The 26,826-nt window shown below is 46.4% G+C and overlaps 1 protein-coding gene across 3 annotated transcripts; it reads left to right on the forward strand.

Moving 5' to 3' along the window:
* The first annotated feature begins 1,989 nt into the window (after positions 1–1,989).
* Positions 1,990–25,716, forward strand: GPR173 (G protein-coupled receptor 173). 3 transcript variants are annotated; one of them, XM_038587483.1, is made up of 3 exons: positions 1,990–2,666; positions 16,591–16,679; positions 21,647–25,716. In XM_038587483.1, the coding sequence occupies exon 3, from the start codon at positions 21,747–21,749 to the stop codon at positions 22,866–22,868; it is 1,122 nt and encodes a 373-aa protein (XP_038443411.1). In that variant the 5' UTR covers positions 1,990–2,666; positions 16,591–16,679; positions 21,647–21,746; the 3' UTR covers positions 22,869–25,716. The 3 variants fall into 3 exon arrangements, with proteins under 3 accessions (XP_038443411.1, XP_038443412.1, XP_038443413.1); XM_038587485.1 differs by lacking the exon at positions 1,990–2,666 and adding an exon at positions 12,089–12,133; XM_038587484.1 differs by lacking the exon at positions 16,591–16,679.
* The last annotated feature ends 1,110 nt before the right edge of the window (positions 25,717–26,826 follow it).

A 26,826-nucleotide genomic window follows, 5' to 3' on the forward strand; every position in this document is an offset into this window, starting at 1 on the left:
ATCATGCCCTGGGCCAAAGGCAGGCGCCAAACCACTGCGCCACCCAGGGATCCCTATTTAAATTATTTTCTGTGTGAGTTTTAGTGTATTGTATTTTTCCAGGAATTTTCCCATTTATCAAAATTTTCAAATTTGTTGGTATAAAGTTCTTCATAATATTGTCTTAGATTTTAACATACCCTTGAACGGTGTTGTGCTTCCTTCTTTTGTTCCTGATACTAGTTATGTGCCTTCTACATATTTTTTCTGGATCAGTTTTGGTGATTTATCATTTTCCTAGATTTTTAAAAGAACCAACTTTTAGCTTTGTTGATCCTCTCTGTAACAGTTCTATTTCTATTTTGTTGATTTCTACCCTCATCTGTTACTTCTCTCCTTCTACTTTCTTTAAGTGTAGTTTACTTTTCTAACTTTTTGAGATGGATTTGCTGCCTCTTAAAAATAATATATAATTTAAGGCTATACATTGCTAAGCATAGCTTTAGCAGCACCCCACAGGATTTCAAATGTAATATTTTCATGATCAGTCAGTTCAAAATATTTTCTAATTTCCACTGTGAATTTATCTTTGACTCATGGGTTTTTCCTCCTTTTCCAGAGCACGGTGTCCAAACTTCAGTAGGCATAAAAGTAACCACCTGAAGGCCTTGTCAAAATACAGATTTTGGAGCCTTATCTCAAACCTCCTAGATTATTATTTCTGGGAAGTAGGTCTGGGGATCCACACTTCACAGGCTCTGCAGGGCATTTGGATGCAGGTGGGGTGCAGGACTACAGTCTGGTAGCACAGCAAGGCTTTCCTAAGGGCAGAGAGCAAGTCTGATTCCCCTGTTTCTCCAGTGCCCACCACTGGGCTTAGCATTACTCTTAGCAAGAGTAAGACAATGGGTGAGAGAAGGAAACAAATATAAGAAAATTGTTTCTATTGAGAGACTTGGAGTTTTTGAGTGCTGTGAATTAGTGAAGAACAAATGATGAGGGCATCATTTGGTCCCAATGTAATCCATTCAGGACAGAAATATTTTTTTACTTGTCTTCAAATCTCTGCGTACTAAGCTTCTTCCTCACCTGTCCCAGTTGGTCTGCGGTCCTGGAACGTGGCTTTAGGTATGAGTATGTGCCTGTATATCAGCACAGAGAAAGTAGGGTGGCACGAGAGGCGTCCTGAGAGCAGCTGTTCAGAGCTAAGCAGCGCTCTTTGACCCTCTCCACCGCCGCACCCCGCCCCTTCCAGACCAGCCCACGGGCCTTGGGGGGAAAATCCCCACAGAACCCATTCTCAATGAGGTTATCTATCCTACCTAGCGGAGCTCTAAGCATCCCTCCATTCCAAAGCTTTTGAGAAACTTCCACAGGACCTTTCAGCCCCGACCCGACCCCGGACCCCTATCCTTGCCTCCTCTGCTCTTGTGGCCCAGGTGAGTTGCACTCTCAGCAGCCCCCTGGCCACCTCTCCCCACCTCCACGCGTGCCTCCCTCAAGTGTCCCAGAAAGGCGTCTGGGAGTCTGACTTCCCCAGCCAGCTATTGTCCTGGCCGCACGGTCCCACGCCAGCCGGTTGCGCCCCAGCCCCCGCCCCCGCCCCCGCCCCGCCCCAGGGAGGACCAAGCAGTCGGCTAGGAGTCTGCCTGCTCAGCCTCGCTCTTTCCCTCCCTCTCCCTCCCTGCCTGCCTTCCTCCCCCGCCCGCCCCTGAGGCAGGGACCGTGCAAATCGAGGAGAGGGGGGACTGGCAGCCCGGATGGGGTCCAGCTTAAAGCCCTGGGCTCCCCACTGATGTCCCATCTAGGCTGGGTGTCCCCAACATCTTGGGACCTGGATCTGCGTGAGCCGGGGTGGTTCCCAGGCCAGGAGCATGCCTGCGGCAGACCCACACTACCCCCGTTTTGCATCTGGACCCCCCCCCCCCGGATGCTCTGAGCCACCCTCCTCAACCCGGATCTAAAACCCGGGACACAGCTATCAGGCCAGCCTCTCTCTCTACCCCCACCCCCTCTTTCTGGCGTCCATCCCCTCCCCAACACCACCTCTGCTGCTGCCTCTGGCTGTAGACCTGCACCTTTTCCCCATCCCCATCAGGCCCAGGGAGCGGGGTGAGCCTGGATGAGAGCCCCCCAGCCTGGGGCTCTCCCAGGCCATGGCCAGAGTGCTCCCAGAGAGGAGCCTTGGCCCCTGAGCATCTGCTAGAAGCTTGGCAGAGGCCCCGCGGGGACCGTGTCTTTTGAGGACAAAAGGCGGCGGCCAGCAGGCAGACGGGGCGGGGGAGGGGGGACCGGCAGCCAGGCGGGCAGACGGGTGGCAGGGGCCAGCGCTGGCCCCCCTCCCAGCTTGGCGGTGGCATGAAGATGGGGGTGGGAGTGTGTAGTGGGGGAAGCACCTGCCTGGACCCTCACCTGCCAGCTAGCTGGGCACCCCAATGCTATGTGCTGCCCCCCTGGTGTTCCCCTACACCCCCAATCCTGCCTGGTGCACCCCTTCGGTGCCTGCTTCCCCTGATGTCTGCGTTTTAGACCCGCCGGCTGCTATATCCACGCAACAGAAGCAGGAGTGCCACTGGCCGCCAGATCACTGAGGGTCCCACAATGTGGCCTGGGCAGTGTTTTATCGTGGGTGAGACAGCCTGAACCCCCTCCCTGGATTCCAACACAGCCCTGCTGCGAGAACCCAGGTAAGTAGTCAGCATCTCTCCACCAAGGATGGGAGGCCGAGACTTCTCTTCTGTCTCCCCACATATATTTCAGAGTCTCCATCACTGCCGTGCTCTCTCTCTCTCTCTTTTTCTCTTTCTCTCTCTGACTGTGTTACTGTGTCCCCCACGCCCCATTCCCGCTCTACCACAAGGACTACTTGGGCACCCAAGCCTGGAGAGTCCTCCAGCCATCTCCATCTTCCCCAATCCCAAATGTCCCATGAGAGAGGAACTACCACCTGTTTCCCCACACCCCACACAGGGTCTGTTTTGATCATTATGGTCGCTTTGGGGTGAGAGGCCGTGTTAATATTCCCTAGTGTGCTGACTCTGGAAGGCATGCCTGAGAACCTTGCAGTGCTCTCCTCAATGCCTGCACCCCAGGCAGGCTCAGCCTCCTGCAGCTGCCTCTTCTCCCTCTCCCTCTCCCTCCTCCTCCTCCTCCTCCTCCTCCTCCGCTCTTCTCCAGGTTCTTTGGCCTGCTTGCAGGGTGTATGTGCTTCTGTCTCTGTGTGTGAGCAGGCAGGTAGGTAGACAATGACAGAGAAGCTGATTCCAGCCCAGACCACCACCCACTCCTCTTTTCCTTCTCCCCGCCCTCCCTGCTTTCCTTTCTTTCTACTTTGCCCTGTATCTCCCTACAGGTAGCACAGATTTGTGCTCACTCCCCATTGAGGATATTGCTGTGATTCTCAGCTAAAGGGAGGAAGCCACTGCTGGGAAAGTGAGGTGCATGTGGGAAGCACTTTTAGGCCCTAGGCTGCTTGATGGCTCTGGGGAGGCCAGGACCATGCCACACAACCTGCAAGGGGCCACAGTGGGGGCCCCAGCCTCTATCTAAGGCTCTCTATCTGTTGCGGATGCCCATGTTGTATCTGGGAACCTCAGGTCTTATGGCCTTGTGCACAGTGGCCAACGGTCTTTATGTCTGGAGGAGTAGGAAAGCCTGATATGTGGAGAACATGGATTCTTCTGGGACACTTCCCCCAAGTACCCCCCCTAACTTCAGTGAGAGTGTGCCACTTATTGGACCTCAGTTTTTCCATCTGTCAGAGAGACCAGTAACCCTCCCTTCATGGGTGTGTGGGGTGACTAAATGAGTTGGTGCATGCAAATAAAGGAGGTGCATCGTAGTGGCCCTGAAACAACAACAAAGCTCACAGTCAATATTGCTGATTATTCATGATTAATATTGTTATTGATTATTTGGAGGAGGGACTGGTCCCTCTTTTCCAGGGTCTTGGCAGAGATCTAGGGAGGATAGCAGGTAGGCAAATGGGGGTTGGGGAGTGGAAGGGAGGCAGGAGGGGCTCAATGTTGTCACTCTTCCTTTGTAGGGGGTGATGAGTGATGGCTAGAGGCAGAGCCTCCCACCCCCACTCCACTCCAATCTCCTTTCCCTGCACTTGCCCCTGTGTGTGTGTGTGTGTGCACGCACGCATGCACACACAAACACACAGACACAGGCTTGAACTCCCATGAGCTAGCAGAGGCCTGGCTTACAGCCTGCAGCATTCCTGGCCCTGGTGATGTAGGCATCTCTCTGTTGAGGGGAAACTTGGCAAGAGTTGGGCCTGTGGTCAGTGGTTGGCAGTGCCTGGAGACAAGGCTGAAGCTTCTGAGATCACAGGGCTTTTGGGTAGAGCTGGGGTGTGGCCCATGCAGCAGCCAGACCCTTGGGGGATGGGTCCCAGGGATTTGCTAACCTAGAGCCTGAACTGGGGCGGGGGGCAGTGGGGTCTGCTGGCTGGTTTCCGGATGTGGAGATGTGGTGAAACATTGAGTGAGGGGTGGGTGGCTGGAGGAAGGTCCTTAAGGCCAGGGGAGGAGGAGGGGAAAGTCTGAGACCAAGAAGACCCCATGGTGAGTGTAGGAAGGGGTGGGGCTTCTGGGTATAGAGTAGACTTTTCTGAAGAAGCATTTGATATAGAAGGGAGAGAACCCAGCCTGTGGTTTGGATGCATCTGGGCCTAAGAATGGGTATATATGTATAACTGTGAATGTGTGCAGTCTGTGAGTATTTGTGTCTGTCCATGGGCATTGTGGGTGTGTATGAATCTGTGTGTGAGCCAGACCACACGATGGCGTGTGCAAGTGTGTGAGTGTCTGGGTAGGCTTGTGTGTGTACAGTGGAGTAGGTATGACTTTGCATGTCTGAGTGGGTAAGCAAATGGGCATGTTTGATTCTGAGACTGAGTGAAACTGTGTTTCTGTGAGCCAACAGGCCTGTTGAATGTCTAGTTGTATATGTGTGTGATATCCATTTGTCTTTGAGTGTACATGTCTGATTATATGCATATAAGTATGAGGGTTTCAGAATGCTGAGGTATGCATGCCCAGTTAGGTGATGCCTAGCTTTATCTGCATAATTTGTGTGTGCCTATGTGTGCACATGAGTGTAGGATTATCTGAATGGTGTGTTTGGGAGTGTCAGGGTGTGTGTGTGTGTCCATGCATGTATGGGAGGGTATGTGTGTGTCAATATGCTTCTGTGTGGGTGTGTCTGTCATGTATGTGTATGAATATGGCCTGTGTGTTAATGTCCGTGTGGATTGTCCAGCATTTTGAATTGTGTGTATGCCTGTGTGTGTCTGAGTACCTATTGTCTATAGATGGACCTACAGGTCCACATCTAATTAGGGAAATGTTAGTGTAGATGATCACCCTTATATAAAGAGAACTAATTGTGTGTGGGGGGAGTGTGTGAACACACATTTTGTGCATGAAAACATATTTTGTGGGTGTGCCCATGTGTACACATTTGATTATGTATACGGGTATGGCTGTTGAGGGGGGTCTATGCCTGTGTATATATGCACAAGAGGCTGTGTGCATAAGTGAAAGAATGCATTTATATACATGTCTGATTGTGTTTGTGTGAGTGCAAGTCTGGTTGTGGTATGCATGAGTGAATACATTTCAAAATATTTAGTGTGCATAACTCAGTATGTGTTTTGTTTGAGCTCAGTATGTGCTCAGTATGAGCTCAGTATGTGTTTTTCTGAGCTCAAGTGTGAATGTGTGAGTATGGATATGCCTGTGAGTGACCATGAGTGTATATGTGTGTGTGTATGCTAGGATGTGTGAACATCTGGCTGTGTATGCATTTGAGTGAACATGTCTTTATATTTGCCCATGTGTTCATGCACATCTGAGTGTGTGTGTGTGTGTGTGTGAATATGCCTGCCTATATTTGTCTGAGTGTACAGGTGTGTGAATGTACCAGTTTGTGTAGTTCTAATTATTTGTATATGCATGTTTATATTTATTCTGGAGCATATGTTGTAGAAAAGTGTGAGTGAATGTATATGCATGCCATATGTATGTTTGTGTGTGTGGATGTCTTTGCATGTGTATGTGATAAGTGTTAGCAATTCTTCCTATGAAGACTTACAAGTATCTGAGAATATTTGAGCATTCTTCCATGTGTGCATGTGTGTGTCCAAGCCTATCTGAGAATGTGGGTATAAATGGATCTTTGTTTGCATAGCTTCTTATATGAGTATGAACATATGTGAACATACGTAGTGTGCATTCTCATTATGATTGCGTGAGTGTGTTTTGTCAGTAAATTAGTGTCTCCGTGTCTGGTTGTGTGTACATATAGGAATGAGTGATGTGCATATCTATGTGCATATGAATATGCTTATAGGCATGCATGCCCAGTTGTGTATAAACGTCTACGTGTGCTTCAATGTCTGTATGTGAATACATCATCTCATTGACAAGCATGTACCCATCTGGATGTTTATGTATGTGGGCACACCCACACGTGAGCATGTGTGAAAATGCTTATGTGGTCATGTCTGGGAATGTGTGTGTCTACATTTGGGAGCTCACCTCTGTGTGTCATATTTGTTCATTGTCTCATTGGGTGTGATGTAGAGTCTGCCTGTCTGTGGACATGTGGAAATATACCTGTATGTATACCTGTGTTTGTGAGTGAATGTATGTCATTTGTGGGCATTATGTCACATGTATGCATGCCTGTGTTTGAGAGTAAATGGATGTACACATGTGGGACCAAGTGCAGGTGAATGTGCATTGCTATGAGTGTGTTGATGTGTAGGGATAAGTGTAGGCATTTATGCATGTGCCTGTCTGATGGTATATGTGTGTGAGTGAGAGAGATTTGGCCTTGGGCTTATGCAGATAGCCCTAATCCCTGAGGAAGTGATAAAGGAGGGTACTTATGAGTCTGTGTGATGCTATGTGTACACCCCAGCATATACTGATGTGCATGTCTAAGAGTCAGTGGCACCCTGCTAGACCATATCTGGCTCTGTGTAGACATCCTACAGGATGGCAAGCTATAACACCTGAGCAATACATGACCCTTTTCTGGGACCTCCCTGGCCTCAACCATGTGCTGGGCTTTTGCAGGGCAGTGACGGAGGGGGTGTCTCAGGATAATTCTTGTCATCATTCACACTCAAGAAGTAGGGACCAATCATCACTGATGTCCTCCTAGGCAAGGGGGCCTGTGACCTTAGAAATGGATTTCTTTTTTTTTTAATTTTTATTTATTTATGATAGTCACAGAGAGAGAAAGAGAGGCAGAGACACAGGCAGAGAGAAGCAGGCTCCATGCACCGGGAGCCCGACGTGGGAATCGATCCTGGGTCTCCAGGATCGCACCCTAGGCCAAAGGCAGGCGCCAAACCGCTGCGCCACCCAGGGATCCCAGAAATGGATTTCATGAAACACAAAGACCTCCCTTCCCATCCCCACCCCCCACCACTGAGAGGCCAGGACAAAATGGCATTGTATAGTGTCTAAGGTTGGTAAATGGTTTTCACAGAGAGCACCCAAATTATGCCATCCAGGCAGAAATCTAGATGTCAATATATATGTATAAGTAACGGTATATCTGGGCAGAGTGTGGGCTATGTGTGTGTGTAGAAAGTGGTATATTTGGTAAAAGAATGAGAGAGAGGCAGAGGGAGAGAAAGGATCTGGGTTGCGTGTATGTAAGAGACAGTCTGGGTGTTTCTGGGTAAGATATGTATGTGAGACATTTGGCTGTATTTGGGAGGGGTGAGTGTGAATGTGGGAGTATGGAAATGGTACATTTGTGAGGTGCTATGAGAACATCAGCCTATTTGGGTGGAGGACGGTGTGAGTGAGAGTTTGGGTATGGCTGGGTGGGAATATGTGTGAAGATGTGCGTTTTCGAGGAGTATGTGGGTATGGGTGTATCTGGATGGTGCAAGAGAGTGGTGTAGTGTCTGGATAGTGTATGTGTTATATAGTGTAGATGTATCTGTGTTGTGTTAAGAGAGAGTATGAGTGTTTCTGGGTAGAGTGTGCATGAGGGAGTATGAGTGTAATGATGAGGTGGGAGCATTTAAGTATGGGTAAATCTGGATGGTGTGTAAGTGGGTGAGCATATAAGTCTATTAGGCAATGGAAATGTATGATAGAATGTATCTAGATGGTGTGTGTGTGTAAAAGAGAATTTGGGCACACCTGGGTGATTATAGGGGTATATGTGAGTGTGTATATAATTGGAGTATCTATGGCTGGTACGTGGGTGTGTATGTGGATGAGATGTGTGTATAATGTGTGTGAGAGATTATAGGTGTATGTGCATCGTGTGTGTGGAGTGTGAGTATTCTAGATGATGGTGATTAAGAGAGGGGGACAGTCTGGATTTTGTGTATGTGTAAAAGAGAGTGCAGGAGTTTCTGAGTTTGGTTAGGCTTATGACAGCATGGATATATCTGGTGGGAGGAGTGTGTAGGTGTATCTGGATGGTTGTAAGTGGGATTTGCTGGGTTGGAGGGTGTGAGTGGATGTATCTGGATGTCATGTGTGTGAGGTGTGGATATACCTGGATGGCATGTAAGAGAGAGTGTAATGGTATGTGTGGGCTGTGTGTGAGACAGTGTTGTATGGGTATAGTTTGGGTAGAGTGTGTTTGAATATGAATGTATCTAAATGGTGGGTGGGTGAAAGCACAGGTGTATTTGGGTGGTGGAATGTGTAATAAACTATATCTGGATGGTGTGTTGTAAGAGCTTTTGGTGGTGTATCTGGGTGTGTATGTACTTGGATATGTGTGTGAGTGTGTTTATAACTGGATGGGGTGTGTGAGAGAGTTTGGGGGACATTTCTGGGTGGGAAGTGTGTGTTCAGAGTACGAGTGCATCTGAGTGGCATGGAGGGGATGAGAGCATGGATGTATCTGGGATGCGTCTGGGAGGCATGTGTTAGAATTGGATATATCTGAGTGGGATGTGTGTGTGTTAATGGAGATGTATCTAGAGGGTAGTGAATTGTATCTAGTTGATGTGTGTGTGTATCAGCGGTCCATTTGGAATGAATCTAGATAGTGTATATATGTTTTAGAGAGTAGACGTGTCTGGGTTGGGCTGTGTGAGTGGGTCTGTGTTTGGGGTATGTGAGTGTGTGAGCGAGAGAAAATATGAGTATAAATGGATAGGATTTGTGTGTTAACAGGTGTCTCTGGATAATGTGTAGGTATCTGTGTGTGTGAATATACTTGGTTGGGAATTTGTGAGTGTGCTCTGTGTAGGTGTCTTTGAATGGTGTGTGTGTCATGGTACCATGTGTGAGATTGTAGGTGCACCTGGGTCAAATATGAAGGCTCTAGGTTAGGGATGTCTGTGGGTCTGAGTATACCTAATATTGCATATAAGAGTGTGAGTGTAACTGGGTGGAGTGAATGTGGGTGTATTTGTATTAGAGATGTGTGTGTATGAGGATAGTGTGTTCAGATGGGATGTATGTGAGAGTGTGGCTGTATCAGTATTGGGTATGTATGAAAGTGGGTGTGTCTTAATGATGTATAAGAAAGATAATGTGCACCTATCTGGGTGTGAGTGTGGGTGTATCTAAGTAAGAAGCTTCTCTGGCTTGCGTATGAGAGACAGATAGTGTAGATCTGGGTAGTGTGTGAAAGCGAGTATATAGGTCAATCTGTGTGGGGTGTGTGCATGTGAGTATATCTGGATAGTGTGTGTGAGAGAGTGTTTGGGTGTATTTGAGTGGGGAATGTTTCTGAGAATGTGGGTGTATCTGCATGTGAGTGTGGATTCATCCAGATGGTGCGTAGGTGGTATATCTTGGGTGTTTTGTGTGTTTGATGGTGTGGGTGTATCTAGGTGGGGTGTGTGATTGTGGGTGTGTGTAGGAATGTGTATATCTTTCCTAGGGCATATATGCCTCTGCTAAAGTGTCTGTAAATGTGACCATATCCATGTTTGTGTATGTGCTTACATGTGTGTGGCTATTGGTATCCAAGTATGTTGGTACATGGCTTATGTGTACATGGGTTTGTGCTAGAGTGGTGTGTATTTGTGTGTGTGTGTGTGTGTGTGTGAGAGAGAGAGAGAGAGAGAGGTGTTTTTCCATGTGAGTAAGTTCAGTGGGCAAGCTGTCTGGAGCCAGGCTCTGGGTTTGCATCCTAGTTCTGCCATTTATTAGCTGTGGGGCTTTGGGCAAGTCAGCTTCTTACTTGTAAGAAATTAAGCCAGTTTCTTACTTGTAAAGTAAGGGTAGTAATAGTATGTATCTCATAGGGTGAAGATCAGATAAGTTAATATTTGAAAAGTGCTTAGGACAGTGCCTGGCACATAATAACTCCTCTGTGCCATATCAAGTGTTACCTAGTACTACAATTATTGCATGTGCCTGGTGTATAAGTAATAGTATGTGTCCATCTTCAAGTGCAACGGAATAGTTTCTATGTGCATATTTGCCACATCTGTATCCATGTGTATGTGTAAGAAAGTGAGCAGATTCTGTGTATATGTGTTATTGTATATAAAACTGGCTTTATACTTATATGTATCCCAGTGTGTGTATAAACCCATGAGTGTATGAGAAAGGAAGTGTGTGTCTAGGAGGTCAATGGAGGGGGTTTGGCCATGCATGTGTATTTCCCAGTGTACACCTGGGTGTATGAATGTACACATCTGTATCTATGGTGATGTGTGTCCCTGTGAGTGCAGATGTTACCTGTGTTGCTGGTATGCTGCATATAGGGGTGCACATGTGTGTGTGTGTTGTGCACGTGCACACACACATCACTGTGTTTTTATCTGAATATGTAAATAGGTTTGTAGTAGTCAGGCTGAAACAGTATACATGTGAATTTCTGTTGAGTCTATACACATAAGGTTAGTATCCAGGTTTATATATGATGGTGTGTGTGTATAAAGGATTTGTGCTTATATGGCCATGTATCAGGATGTATGTTTTTGTGTTGTGTAAGTGAATGCATAGGTGTGAATGGGTGTGTGCATCTAAGGGTTTGTGTCTGTGTATAAGCATTGGTGGCTATGTGGCTATGTATATGTGAGTCTGCATTGCTCTATATTTGCCTGCCTGCCTCTGCGTGTGTAGCAGTGAACCTGAGCGATATGCCAGTAAGTGTGAGCATGTCTGTACTATGTGTATAATGTTTGTGTACCAGGGCAAAGTTTGTATAAAAGAGTGGATTTTAATCTCTTACTATAAGAGCCTGGGGTGGAGGAAGGACTGGATCTACAGGATGTGAATCGACTTACCCTGTGCCTGAATGTCAGTTCTTATGTCTATGCATGCATGATTGTATGTGAAAGCATGTAGGTCCATACAGTTTGGTTATTTTTCTTAAGACAGACAGAGAGAGAGCGAGCGAGCAAGGGGGGACAGAAAGAGACAAAATCTTAAGCAGGTTCCACGCCCAGCTTGGACCCCAGTGGGACTTGGTCTTATGACCCTGAGATCATGACCTGAGCCGAAATCAAGAGTTAGATGCTTAACTGACTGAGACACCCAGGCACCCCAGGTCCATATGATTTGGTATGTATGTGTCTGCATGTGTCCATATGTATGGGGAGTTTTTCTCTGCCTAGGCCCCTATATTTCTATTTAAGGATGGTTATCTGTGTGTGTGCATGTTTTGTATATCTTTGCATGATTTGCTGGTAGGTGGGTGCCTACACACATGCCTAACTTTCTGTGTAGAAGAGGAGATGTGTGTGTGTGTGTGTGTGTGTGTGTACATATATGCATATACCTGATTGTGCTTATAAGCTGGCGTAAGTCTGGATGTGAGTGCAAATTTGAATCTCAATGTACATGTGTGCTTGTATGCACATATCTGTCCATGTGTGCTAGTGTGTTTGTGCAATGTGACTAGATGTGAATGTCTTAGGGCATTCCCAACTTGGCACATGGAAAGGGTGAAATATCTATATAGCACATTAGAGTAAACTGAAGAAGATTTAGGGGTACTAGGGTGAAAAGAAATTCCTTACATTTTCTTTATTTTTATTTACTTATTTGAGAGACAGAAAGCGAAAGAGAGCACGAGCAGGGAGGAGAGGGAGAAGCAGGCTCCCTGAGAGCAAGGAGCCTGATGCGGGGCTTGATCCCAGGACCCTGAAATCATGACCTGAGCTGAAGACAGATGCTTAACTGACTGAGTCACCCAGGTGCCCCATATTTTCTTTATATTATATGAATTATGATGAGAAATACAAAAATGCAAAGTTTGAGGGGAGTTACTAAATACTGAATTTGTATACAACTTTCAAGTGAAATCTTTTCAGGATTTTTTCATAGCACAGTTAAACTCACTTCTGGAAACATAACTTTTATTCACTCATGCAAGTTTGTAGTGGTAAACATTCATGCCCACTTCTGAGCCTTCAGTTGTGACTGCCTTACTTTATTTTATGGTAATTTGACTCATTTATGAACATTTCCATCATGACTTGGTAATGTAGTTTGTGCTGGGCATAGATATTCTACATCAAGTTACTGTGTTTCTTGGTAAAAATTCAAACAAAACAAATGAAACAAATAACCATTAGTACTTTTGACACAGATATAAGCTTATATTGTGACCTGCTACTTCTTGATCTTGGAAAGCCTGGTGTTGAAAGTAAGATTTAGTCCATGGTGGTCGTGCAGGCACAGTTAGCCCTAATGTCCTCAGTAATTAGCTTGAATGTATGAAACATAGCTGCATGATTCTGCAGGTTAGCAAAGCTCACCTGAAAAGCATTAGCTTTGAGGACATCGGGTGCCATTTTGGTTTCTCTGAAGCTTTCACACCATACCAACCTTTCTTAAGAAACACAATAGCTAACTGCTTATTAGTCCCTCTCTCTTTCACCTCCCTTTCATAACTCACTTGTTTTTACCATGGCCAGGTAGAGACCCAGGTTTTTTTTTTAATATTTTATTTATTTATTCGTGAGCTACACAGAGAGAGGCAGAGACATAGGCAGAGGGAGAAGCAAGCTCCCCGCGGGGAGCCCGATGCGAGACTCGATCCCAGGACCCCGGAATCACAACCTGAGCCAAAGGCAGACACTCAACCACTGAGCCACCCAGGTGCCCCAAGACCCAGGTTTTATACTCGAAATAGCTAATGATCTCTGCTGTCTCTTAGTGGTCACCATCAACAGGAAACGTATTGCATGAGTGGGTGGCAGCAAATGGTCAAAGATTTTTTTGTTTTGTTTTAGTAGTTAAAACTCCCTTCTCTGCAATAATCAGAACTTGGATAATTGATGAAACCTTTGTCCTAAGTAGACACAGACAAATAAGTCTTTTTTTTAGTATTCAACTTAAAAACACCAACTAAATATCGCCCAGGGAATCATATATAACCTCGCTTCTAAGTTTTAATTTTGCTTTGAATCCATAAACCTTGACAGTATACTTTCATATATTTTTGACTATCTTAAATTTTTTTTTAGATTTTATTAATTTATTCATGAGAGACACAGAGAGGCAGAGACAGGCGGAGGGAGAAGCAGACTCCCTGCGCTAAGCCTGATGCGGGATTCATTCAAGGACCATGGGATCACAACTTGAGCCAAAGGCAGGTGCTCAACCACTGAGCCACCCAGATGCCCCAGGTGTCTTAAAAATTTTTTGTTATAACTTTATTCATATGCTCAAAGAGCCATTTGTTGAAAGGAGTAAGCATCAAAGCTGCAAATGCGAGTCTTTCACAAAAAATGCTGAAAATTTTCTTTTAGCTCATAAATCTTTTACAAAATCCTTAAACACTTAGATTTAAAACAGTAGAGAAAAGTGTACTGACCCCAAAGCTTCACAGAAATCCAACACACCGGTGGGTGGTAGCTCGGATTTAATCAAATTCACTTAGCATCATTTATTGTGGAAATTAGACCTACAGGCAAACTTTTATACATGAATGCTCCTTAGTGCATGAATCTCGGCATTTTCAGAACAAATTCCAGAATGTAAACTTCATGCCATCTCAACAGCAGCAGCAGTGCATGGACTAATACAGAGTTTCCATGATATTAGAAAATATTCATGTATCACTTTGAATATTTCAACCTTAGTTTATTTTGGTGCTTCTTGCATTTCTCTTCAGGCTTTCTTACTATGAACCGAGCACTTCCTTACTATGAGCTGAGCACAATTAATCAACATCTAGAGATGCATCAATATAAAATGAAAACCCTTTTGATTCAATCTTCTTAGTGACATTTCAGTGTCCTTTGACCCGTCATCACTGTGTCTCCTAGTAGCAATAGTTGAAAGTGACCCCTTTCTTATTCTTTTTACTCCATTGGTCCCAAATATGATGTGGACAATTTCCTGGCAGACTGCTAGAATGTTCCTGACAGAACGTTGAGATTCTACTGGGAGGGACATCTTAGCTTTACTTGTTAATCATGCAACCCTGTCACGAGTTGGTTGAGCTCCATCTAAGAATGTTCTAACCTGAATAAAAAAGAAAAAAGAATACTCTAACCCATCTCATAAAAGAGCCAGGCTTCTTAATTTGCATTTTGAGTTGCCTTTTTTTAATTTTTAAAAAATTTTTTAGGGGATCCCTGGGTGGCTCAGCGGTTTAACGCCTGCCTTAGGCCCAGGGCGTGATCCTGGAGTCCCGGGATCAAGTCCCACATCGGGCTCCCTGCATGGAGCCTGCTTCTCCCTCTGCCTGTGTCTCTGCCTCTCTCTCTCTCTCAGTCTGTGTCTCTCATTAATAAACAAATAAAATATTAAAAAAATTTTTAAGATTTAATTTATTTATCTGAGAAAGAGAGCACACAAGCAGCGGGGAGGGGCAATGGGAAAGGGAGAAGTAGACTCCCTGCTGAGCAGGGAGCTGGATGCAGGGCTCTATCCCAGGACCCTGGGACCATGACCCTGGCAGAAGGCAGACAGATGCTTAACCCACTGAGCCACCCAGGTACCCCTTTGAGATGCTTCTAAAAGTCCAAATATTTCTCTTTGTGAGAGTGTTTGTTTCATGGACAGTTGATCAACATAGCCTACTGGGAAATGAAGTTTCTTTTGATAACTTTTCCACGCAAATTGGACTTTTAGGGTGAGGATGAGAGGGCTTATTTGGCAACTGAATCCAAATTTGGGACAATCCTCATTAAATTGCTTAAATTAGGGACAGCCTGGATTATTTGGGAAGGGAATATGTCTTGTGAGTTTCTGAGTCTCCTGATTTTCCAGCTTTAATCAAAAAGCCCATTTTGATGGGAAAAGAAATATCTTAAAAATTCATTCATACGGGGAATATAAAAAATAGTGAAAGGGATTATAGGGGAAAGGAGAGAAAATGAGTGGGAAATATCAGAGAGGGTGACACAACATGAGAGACTCCTAACTCTGGGAAACGAACAAGGGGTAGTGGAAGGGGAGGTGGGCAGGGCGATGGGGTGACTGGGTGACGGGCACTGAGGGGGGCACTTGATGGGATGAGCACTGGGTGTTACACTATATATTGGCAAATCGAACTCCAATTAAAAAAATATACAAAAAAATCTAAATCTACTTGAATGTGAAGTATTGAAGGGGGCCAGCAGATCTTCAAAAACTGATTTTTTAAAAAAACAAATTTGAGGTCTTCTGCATTCTTAAGAGAGTAGTGCTCTGGAAGCAAAGCCTTAAAGGCCTGTCTTTCCTGGGACGCCTGGGTGGCTCAGTGGTTTAGTGCCTGCCTTTGGTCCAAGGGCGTGATCCTGGGGTTCCAGGATTGAGTCCCACATTGGGCTCCCTGAGTGTAGCCTGCTTCTCCCTCTACCTGTGTCTCTGCCTCTCTCTGTGTGTCTCTCATGAATAAATAAATATTTTTTTTAAAAAAAGGCCTAGCTTTCCCTTTAATGAATCAATTCAATTGCAGTCAGGTTTTATTCTTTTATTGACGAATATTTTTACCTAAAAACAAAAGGTAATAATTAATTATGAAATAAATTATGAAATCCCACCAAGAATCAGATTTGGCTAATTTTTAACATTAAAAGCCAGTCACAAAAAAATAAAATAAAATAAATAAAAGCCAGTCACAAGCAAATCAGCAAATAAACCAAGAAATAATAAAAAATATATTGTAACATTTTTAAGAGTCCTTTCAGAAATACCGTGAAATACTTATAGATGAATGATATAATAGATATGCTTCAGAATACTTGGAAAGTGGGGGAAATAAGTGAGGTTATAGGCAAAACAAGACCATAAGGGTTGATCATTGGTGAATCTGGGCGATGAGTGCACTGAAGTTCATTACTGGATTTTTTACAGTTTATACTTTTTTATATCTGAAATGTTTTAGAAGGAAAAAAAGTTTTTTTCTAAAGAAGCAGAAATCAAGGCAATTAACAAAAGAGTTGGGGCACCTTGGTGGCTCAGTGGTCGAGCGTCTGCCTTTGGCTCAGGGCATGATCCTGGAGCCCCAGGATCGAGTTCCACATCGGGCTCCCTGCATGGAGCCTTCTTCTCCCTCTGCCTATGTCTCTGCCTCTCTCTGTGTGTGTCTCTCATGAATAAATAAATAAAATCTTACAAAAATAAAAATAAAAATAAAAATAAATAATAACAGACTATCTGGGATGTTTCAATAGAAAGGGATCCAAGCATTTACAATCTCCCTTTGACCCCCTAGAATCTTTCTTGGTCTGACTCCCTGCTATGGTATGTGCCCACCAGCCGAGCAACTCTGCTGTTTCCACCTGTGCCTGAAGGAATTGGCTGGTATGTGCACATATGTGGGTTTGTCTCTGGGTGTATACCTGTTTCAGGGTGTGTATATCAAGTAATGTGAGCAAGTTTGTGTATGTACACGTGTCTGTTTGTGCAATAGTATGTTTGTATACATGGGCAGTTTTTCTCCTTGTGGTTGGTTGTGTTATATATTGCATGTTTTCTCTTTGTGTCTGTTGGAGCTGGTATACTTTCCTGTATAAGTGAGTGTGTGCATGAATGGGTATCTGTGTGTACATGTGCCAGAATTTATATGTCTGTTTTGGCAAGTATGGCTAATGTATGTGAAAGAGTTTGGATCACTTGGCCTCTGTGTGTTAGAGTACATCATGTGTGTATATGTGAGCTAGCTTGTCTGTTTTTTTCTCCATGCAGATATATTTGTGGATATCTGAGGAGGATTCTGTCTGTGTGTACATACATGTGTGTGTTTGTGTGTATGCATGTGGCAGAGTTCAAGTGCATGTGAATATGGTGGTATATGTAAGTGACTTTGAGTATTAATTTGTGTAACAGTGTATGTGATGACATAGGTATGCCACTGTGTCCGTGCCTGTGTCTGACTATGTGAGATTTGAAAAATCGAGTAATTGTATATATGAGTCTATGTGTGAGTAGGTTTGAGTATGTGTATCTGTCAGGATTTGAGTGTTCATCCGTGTGTGTGTGTGCGTGTGTGTGTTAGGGGGGTTAGAATTGTGGGTTTATGAGCCATTGCACATAGGTGTGTCTGAGTGTGTCTGTGTATATGAGCAATTCTCATCCCTCTCATACCTAACACCCTCTTTTATGTAACATTTTGTAACACCCCTTTACTATACGGAAATGAAGTTCTTAGGTAATATAGTCTCTCTGCACATATAATTTCAAAAGAAAATCCTTATAGTACTTCATGCAATCTGCATGTTGTATTAATTCTAATATAAATAAATAAATAAACAAATAAATAAATAAATGGAAAGTGATTTATAAGGAAGTAATTTGTATTTTGATATGTGAATGTGTTAGACATGGCAATCCCCAGGAAATTCAATAAGATAGTTAGAGGCTTGTAATATCTTATGAGTAAATGTGGGTTTGGAAGAGGAAAAATCAGAAGCTACCCCTTGCTCAAAGTGCAGGAAAATGACAGGCAAAGGCCTAAGGGTAAGATTTTCCAAAATAGTTAACTCAAAGAAAGTGCTCCCCCAAACAAAGTACAGTCTCCTCTGGACTTACTTGTCAGCTGTATTCCTGGGTAATGCAGGGTATATTGAACTAGGGGGAAATTTGTATTTATATGCGAAATAGACTTATTAGATTCAAGGTTCAGTTCATTACTAGGCCAAAGTCCTACGGATTCAAGACATGTGTTGGCTGTGTGGGACTGCCCCACACATCATTGGATGGCCAGCATCCTTCCCCGGACCCCTTCGGTTAGAAGGATATCCTATGCCCGTGCATTGTGGCAACCCAAACTGCTCCTACAACTTTCCGAAATGTCCCCTAGGGGGCAGTAACGCCTTTGTTGAAGACGACACACTGTTCAGACTGAATGCTGTGCCTGCGGAAGGCCCCCTAGACCACGTACATGCTTGCAAGGCGATGTCCCTGTGAGTGAACTGGTTACTGTCCATAGGTCTCCACAGCAGTAGCCTATGTGTCTGTGAGTGTCTACCTATCTTTCTGAGGGGGTCTGGGCACGAGCAGGTGTGTATATGTTGTGTGCATGCGCTCACAGTTTTAGCCCAGGATGGGCCCAGGCCATGGCCACCCGTGTGCTCAAAAGAACCTTCTCCCTTCTAGAGCTACCCCAGCTTTCCAGGCTACCCCAGATTTTGTTCGTTTGCGGCTATTGTTTTGTGTTGTTTTGTTTCATTTTAGTGTCTGGTTTTGTTTTCACCAAAGCTCTGGGCTATGAATTATCCACCTTCTTGATCTTAGTGTGTTTCTCTGTGTCTCCCACTCTCACCATCTTATTTCTGCTTCTCCCTGTCTCTATCTCTCCCTCTGTTCCAACCCGTCTCTATATCTCTATATTATTCTCCTTTCTTTCCTGGCATTATCCCTCTCCTTGTCTCTCTCTCCCTCCCTCCTTCCTTCTCTCTTGTGCTCTGTTTCTCTGTGTGTCTCTGTCTCTTTTTCTCACTCTTCTTCCCTTTTCTGTCTCTATTTCTATCTCTTCCTGTTTGTGGGTAAGGCCTGCTCTCCTTTCTCTGTTTATTTCCCCCCTTCTCCCTCCCATGTCTCTCTGTCTCTCTCTCTCTCACAAACCTCTTTTCTCGAACACTGTGTATCTCTGATTCTCTTTTATATCCAATCTCTCTCTGTCTGTAATGCTTTCCCCCTTCTTCTCCTCAAGGCTAAGGTGTGTGTGTGTGTGTGTGTGTGTGTGTGTTTGTGTGTGTACACATTTACACATACCCAGCTGTCAGCTGGTGCAGTTCTGTGGGAGCTATCAGGCCTTGAGGACCTAAAAGGGCGTCTACCAACCCCAATTCTCCCAAGCCCCTGCCCTGGCACCTTCTCATGGTCTATTGGCATTGCATTTGAGACTTCGGAGTGTCATCAAAAAAGCTTGGCCCCAGATGGCTGTGGCAGGCCAGGCTGGATTGAGCTGGGAAACAGTATTGAGGGGTGACTTTTTTTTTCCTGGGAGGGAGAGGGTAGAAAGGCTCCACTCAGCCCTTTGTCCTTCAACCTCAAGGCCGTCTCAGCCCTAACAGTAGTTCTGAGCTTCTCCAGCTTCCCTCTGGGACCTACAATGTTACATTATCACACTCCCCTCCCCTGCCCCCAGCTCACACACAACAGGAAGGCTTTGCCCGTGTCCTCCCACTCCTTTACTTCCTAGGCTGCTTTTTCAGCAAATCCTCCTTGGATGCCTCCAGGCCTCCCTCCCTGAGCCACCAGCCCATTTAGTCCCTCAACCAATTGTTTTAACAGCCTTTGTCCAAGGGCCTACTATGCGTTGTGCATTGCTCCTCTAGAGGAGGATGTCTGAATCTATAATCCCTGCCCTTGTGGAGCTTTCATTCAAATACGGAGAGGCAGACAATAAACTGAATTTTAAGTAAATTATATAGTGCATTAGAAAAATTAATTTTATGAAGAAAAATAAAGCAGGGTAAGAGACACAGAGTGTCCCTTATTTTTCACCTGAATTATTGCAGGAGCCTCCTGTGTAGTTTTCCCTACTTCCACCTTTGCCCCACCTGGCCTCCTCACAGCAAGGGGGATCCTTTTCAATCCCGGGTCATTATCACATCTCACCTCTGCCCCCGTGGCTCTCATCTCACTCAGAGTAAAAGTCACAATCCTTACCGTGGCCTGCGTGATCTGGCCTCACCACCTTTCTGACCTCACTTCCCACCACTTTATGATCACTCATTCCGTTGCATGCATAGTGGCCTCCTTGCCTTCCCCAAATACACCACATGTGCTCCCACCTCAGGGCCTTTGCACTGGTTGTACCCTCTGCCTGGACTTCTCTTCCCTCCAGTATCCACATGGCTCACTCTCACCACCTTTAAGACTTTGCTTAGATGACACCTCCTCCATGAAGCCTTCCCTGTCCATTTCATCTAAAAGTATACTTCCCCCACCCCTAGCACTTCATAGCCTCTTTCCCTCATTTACTTTTCTTTTTATTTTTATTATTTTAAAGATTTTATTTATTTATTCATGAGAAACACAGAGAGAGAGGCAGAGACACAGGCAGAGGGAGAAGCAGGCTCCATGCAGAGAGCCCGACGTGGGACTCGATCCCGGGTCTCCAGGATCATGCCCTGGGCCGAAGGTGGCGCTAAACCGCTGAGCCACCTGGGCTGCCCTACTTTTCTTTTTAGAAGCTTATCATCATCTGACCTACTGTACCTCACCTGTATATATTCTTTATTATCTAGAATATCAGCTCCATAAGGGCCAGGATCCTTTTCTATCTGGTTCACAGCTGTGTCCCCAGCACCTGGCACACAGTAGCTGCTCAATAAATCATTTTTCAATGAATGAGTGCACACAAGCATACACATATCTTGATATTCATGGTACTCCCTGCCCCATTCAAAATACAAACCCAAGTCCTTGTCATGGCCCACAGCCCTATACAGTCTGGCTCCAGACATCTCTGTGATTTCACTTTCTACCGCTGTTTTTGTGCCTAGCCTTTTCCACCACACTAGTCTTCCTACTCTTTCCTGAGCATCCTAAGCACACTGCAGATCATAAATAATAATAATATAAAAACCTATTTAACCTATTTAGTGGCCAGCATTAATGAAAACAAATCATGAAATAGAATAGAACTAATGGGGTACATCACACATAAGATCAGTGCTGTTTTGCGAAACTTTTGATTCAGTTATGTGTGCATGCATGTGTATATGTATGGGGTTATGATGTAAAATGTATGGCTTACTATGGGCAGAAATCAAAATGGTCTGAAGAACATAACCTTGGGGCTTTGCAAAGGGGGAGAAGAGCTGCACCAACATCCCCACCTCACAGACCTACCAATGGAGGAAACAGGTAACAGAGGACATCCAGAGAGGTGAAGCACCCTCCTTCACCCAGCAAGGAGAGGGTAGGAGAGCAATGGGCCAGGGGCAGGGCATGACACCAGCCGGGGAGTAAGTGCAGAGGCCACTAACACTGCCCTTTCTGTTTCTTCCTCACCTTTCCTTTCCATCTGTTTCTCACTGTTTCTTTTTCTTGTGTTTCTCTCTCTCTCTCCATCTCTATCTCCGTATTCCCTCTCCCTCTTTCCCTGTCTCTCTGGTTCCATTTCTTCTTATCTCTTCTCACACTCATCCTCCCATTTCCATCTCAATTTGTATCCATTTATATCTTTGTCACCGTTTTCTCTTTGTTCTCTCCTTTCTCATGCTGTGCCTCTGTCTGTGTTTTTGTCTCTGGCTCTCTCCTGCCTTCATCTCTCTATCTCTCTGTGTCTGTGTCTCCCTCATTATCCCCATTTACAGGTGCAGCCGAGCAGGACAACTGATGGAGTCCCCCAGGGCCCATCGAATAATACTGGACTGGCTGATCCCGTAGGGTTGGGAGCAGCACCTGCCCCTCAGTATGGCCAACACTACTGGAGAGCCCGAAGAGGTGAGCGGCGCACTGTCCCCACCATCGGCATCAGCTTACGTGAAGCTGGTGCTGCTGGGACTGATCATGTGCGTAAGCCTGGCAGGCAATGCCATCCTGTCCCTGCTGGTGCTCAAGGAGCGTGCCCTGCACAAAGCTCCTTATTACTTTCTACTGGACCTGTGCCTGGCTGACGGCATACGCTCTGCTGTCTGCTTCCCCTTTGTGCTGGCTTCTGTGCGCCACGGCTCCTCATGGACCTTCAGTGCGCTCAGCTGCAAGATTGTCGCCTTTATGGCCGTGCTCTTTTGCTTCCATGCGGCCTTCATGCTATTCTGCATCAGTGTCACCCGCTACATGGCCATCGCCCACCACCGCTTCTACGCTAAGCGCATGACACTCTGGACATGCGCAGCTGTCATCTGCATGGCCTGGACCCTGTCTGTGGCCATGGCCTTCCCACCCGTCTTTGATGTGGGCACCTACAAGTTTATCCGTGAGGAGGACCAGTGCATCTTTGAGCATCGCTACTTCAAGGCCAATGACACGCTGGGCTTCATGCTTATGTTGGCTGTGCTCATGGCAGCTACACATGCTGTCTATGGCAAGCTCCTCCTCTTCGAGTATCGTCACCGCAAGATGAAGCCAGTGCAGATGGTGCCAGCCATCAGCCAGAACTGGACATTCCATGGCCCTGGGGCCACCGGCCAGGCTGCTGCCAACTGGATCGCTGGCTTTGGCCGTGGGCCCATGCCACCAACCCTGCTGGGTATCAGGCAGAATGGGCACGCAGCCAGCCGACGGCTCCTGGGCATGGACGAGGTCAAGGGTGAAAAGCAGCTGGGCCGTATGTTCTACGCAATCACACTGCTCTTCTTGCTCCTCTGGTCACCATACATTGTGGCCTGCTACTGGCGAGTGTTTGTGAAAGCCTGTGCCGTGCCCCACCGTTACCTGGCAATCGCTGTTTGGATGAGTTTCGCCCAGGCTGCTGTCAACCCGATCGTCTGCTTCCTGCTCAACAAGGACCTCAAGAAGTGCCTGAGGACTCACGCCCCCTGCTGGGGCACAGGAGGTGCCCCGGCCCCCAGAGAACCCTACTGTGTCATGTGAAGCAAGCTGGTAGGCAGACAGGCAGGGAGAAGGTCATGGCTACCGTGATGGGGCCAGCAGTAAGGGAAGGGTGAGCCCCACACAGGAGCCTTTCTTTCTGAGCTCCAGCCCTAGCCCCTCGAACCACCTGGAATCTAGGCACCTTTGCCAACACCTCCCCAGGGTTGGAGCCTGGAGTGGGAGACTGGGAAAGAGGTGTTTCTAATTCTGTGGGGCCTGTCTTCCCCTGCCTCCTTCTCCACTTCTACGATCTCTCTCCTTTCTTCTCTCTCTCTCTCTCTCTCTTTCTTCCTCTTTCTCTCAGAAGTGACAATTCAGAAAAAGAAAACAAGACTGAAAATGCAGGGTTTTCTACTAACAGTTGAGAAGACAGGCTTTCTTGCTTTAATGTCTCTCCTTCTGACATTGTCCAGAAGGCAGAAATTTGTCCTGTAAAATAGACTTCCAGAGCTCTTATTGCCCCCTCTGCTCCCATGCACCCTCCCCTCCTGGGTCCTTTAGCAAGGCCTGGATGTTGGGGAGAAATTCATCTGCTTACAACAGGGACCAAAGGGGGTGCTGGGTCCCCAGGGAGCAGAGATGTTTAATTGCTATGTTGTGTGCAATGTTGTTTTAAGCTAACCCTGGTCCCAAGCCTGGTTTCTTCCCACTTCCTACCATGTCCAGACCTCCTAAATGTTTCTTGAGCAGCTGTTCAAGAAGCCAGAAGTGGAGGGAGAAGGACCCCTAGGATGGGCCCAGGCTAGGACCTGGGATGTGAGCTGCACGCCTCAAGCTGAAGAGACCCAAGCTTGGCTGCATTCTTTCGAGCTGCCTCCTGGATCCCCAGCCCCCAACTCCTCTTCCTGAGGATGGAAATCCACTCCAGCCCCACTAAGGCTGATGTGGGTGCCATACAGGCAGGAGCATTTCTCCCAGGGAAGTGTAGGGAGAGAGCCAAACTCCCCAGAGTAACTGGATCCCAGTGCCTGGGGTCAGAGCAGAACTCAACCCCAGAATTGTCTCCTGGGTTCACACTATTCTATGGAAGATGAAAAGTTAGGGGGTGGCCTTGGTGTAACACATAGTGGTATAAGCTCCAAGGCACTGTGGACTTGAGTCCATTCCTATCTGACCTCTTTTTGTCCCCTTCAAGCCTCAGGGGCCTCAAGCCCCTCTCGGTAGCCCTTGGCCTCCTGGGCCCTCAGCCCACAACTTCCTTCCCCTGAGTAGCCTTCTCCCCCTTCCTCCCTCCACCCAAAGTGGAGCAGACTGCAGCCAGATTCTCCAGGTGGGAGAGCCCAAGCCTCCCTTCCAGGGCAGAGTCCACTCTGGGCTTACATCACTGCCAGTTCTTATGGACTGGTGAGCTAAGCTGGCATTCCTTTGCCTGGCCTTGCCCAGATTCTTTGTCCCCCTATCATTTCCTGGGGGAGTGGGAGATCTGTATTTATCTACGCCCTTTCCCTTCCTGATAGAAGCTGTTGTCCTAAGCTCCCTCCCTATCCCCAAGACAGCCCCAGAACTGGGGAAGCCTTGGCCCAAGAGGAATGGGGAGGGCACTCTAGGCAGGAGAGACGTTAATGAGCCTGGCTGTGGGGTGGCCCTGGAAAGGCAGGCCAGAGTGGCTGAGAGGCTGGGGTGAGGGTACCTGTTCTCTCAGTGATAGTGATGGGAGTGCCTTTCCCAGGGAGTGGGGTGGGGGGACCACAGGGGTGGGAGTAGATAGGGTACATTCTGGAGGGTTTTCCTCCATTTCTTTTTTCTAACTGCCTGGATTCACCATTGGATTTTGTAAATGGAAAACTGAAAAGAACAATGCTATATTGGATGTTTTCTCTTTTTGACTCTGTGTGTGTGTGTGTGTGTGTGTGTGTGTGTGTCCTGTTTGCATGACCACATGTGGGGAGGTATGATTGAATGGGACTGTTTCTGTGTGACTTTGTGTGGGAAGGCACCACTGCCTGGTGCACACATGTGAGCAAATGCCTGTATGTGGAGACGTATAGCACATACACACACACACGTATGTACCTAATTAAAAGAAGACAAAGGAAAGTATGTGCCTGCAGTAGGAAGTAGAGTGGTCAGAGCATAGAATTTTTAAAATGTACGTATGTATGCAGCAAGAGGGTGGGCTTCCATCTCGTAAAATCTTCCTCCTGTGGCCCAGGCTCTGAACACGAACGCGGGGGACAGGATACTTGAGAACCCCACCTCTTCCCAAAGCCTGGAGCCCCCAGGTACCATTCCAACTTCTGTATCAGTCTCCTCTCCAAAACGCACACAAGGTGTTCCTAAAAGTGGACCACTTTGGAGAATAGAGACTGGGATTTGGGGATCACAGTTGAGGGGGAACTAATGAGGTTAGAAAATGCCCCCTACAAAGTAATGGCTTCTGGAGGGGCTATTCAGTCTGGGATGAGAGCCCTTCTGAAGAGGGCTCCCACTGTATACAGCTGGAACTTCGGTATAAGCTTTGACTAAATTCGGAGGAGGCATGTTACAGGGTGGGGGAAAGCCAAGCCCGGGAGTCTACCCAGCTAGCTTGCTCCCTGGGCACTCACTTTACTATTTATTTACTTATTCTCTCAGGTGCACAGAATTGAGTTGACCCTACTCCTCAGTTCTTGGCACACTACATCATCGTTGGTCCATGCGAGTCCCCTTTATTCTTTGTTTTGTTTCATACCCTCCATCACCCATCACTGATCCAATCCCCTCTCCCACATAGGCACTCACTCTCGTGTATTTAATGTATGTCCTTCCAATTCACCGTTCATGTGTTTATTTGCATATCTGTGTATCTGTGAAAAATATATGGTATTGTTATGTGTTTTAATTTACATAAACAGTATTGTACTATAAATCTTGTTGTTTCTTTTTTCACTCAACATTCAGTTTTTGAGAGATCCAGCCTTGTTGCTGCACGTAGATCTGATTCATTCTAGTGGTCCATCTTCTACATATATCACATTTTTCTTATCCATTCCCCTGGTGATGGGTCTCTAAGCTGCCTCCAATTTTATGCTACCACAGAAAGGCTACAATGGGCAGTTTCCTACATGTCTTAAGGATGCCTAATTTAGAGGAAAGGAAACTGAAGCTCAGAGAGAGGCAATGATGTGGTTAGGGTTACAAAGTAAGGAGCAGACCCGTGGTGTGAATCCCAGACCTAAAGCCAGAACCCTACCACCATGGCTCAGGAAAGACCATCCATCTGGCCCCCCGAAATTTAAAATACAATTAAAAACATCATACACTGGGGAAAAGGTGAGGAAAAGATTGGAAGGAGACCAAGTATTCAGTGGATGAAGAGATATAAAGTCCTAGAAAAATGTAGCAGATGAACGGAATCGCAATCATTTTAATGACGCAGAGAAAGTTACTTTTTGTGTGCGATTATTTCTAGAGCCATTTTGCGGAGATGAAAACGCCACGTCAAAACCTGGCCCCAAACCATAGGTCCTAGCCTTCTAAATTCCAGGCTCCTTTAGGGCAACCCTATCTCCGGGGGCCACATCACGGTTCGCCACAGGGGCTAACGCCAGGGCTAGGGGAAAGGGCAGATTTAAGAAGTGCGTAGTTGCTGAGGGGAGGGCAGAGAAGGGGGAAGACGACAGCGAGGCTCTCCCAATTTTGTTTGAGCACATTATGCTCAGAGCCTGCGTTTGTTTTTTTGTTTTGTTTTTTGGTCTTAAGAGCCACTGGTACTTTTCCCATTGGGTGAGGGAGAGGGGCTCCTTTCCCTCAGCTTTCCTCGCAGCCAATCGCCCAGCAGCTTCCCTTTAGTCGCTGGGGCATTCAGCCCGATGATTGGCAGGCCCAAGTGAAGCCAATCGGAAAGCGATGAGGTGTGGTGTTGGCAAGCGGATTGCGTGAGAGCGGGCAGAGGTCGAGGGAGCGCGAGCGACCGGCGGCGGCTGGCAGCCAATGGAGAGACAGAACGGTCCCTTACATCAGGGAGGGGGCGGGTCCT

This window comes from Canis lupus, chromosome X, assembly GCF_011100685.1.
Source record: "Canis lupus familiaris isolate Mischka breed German Shepherd chromosome X, alternate assembly UU_Cfam_GSD_1.0, whole genome shotgun sequence".
Taxonomy (NCBI): Eukaryota; Metazoa; Chordata; class Mammalia; order Carnivora; family Canidae; genus Canis; species Canis lupus.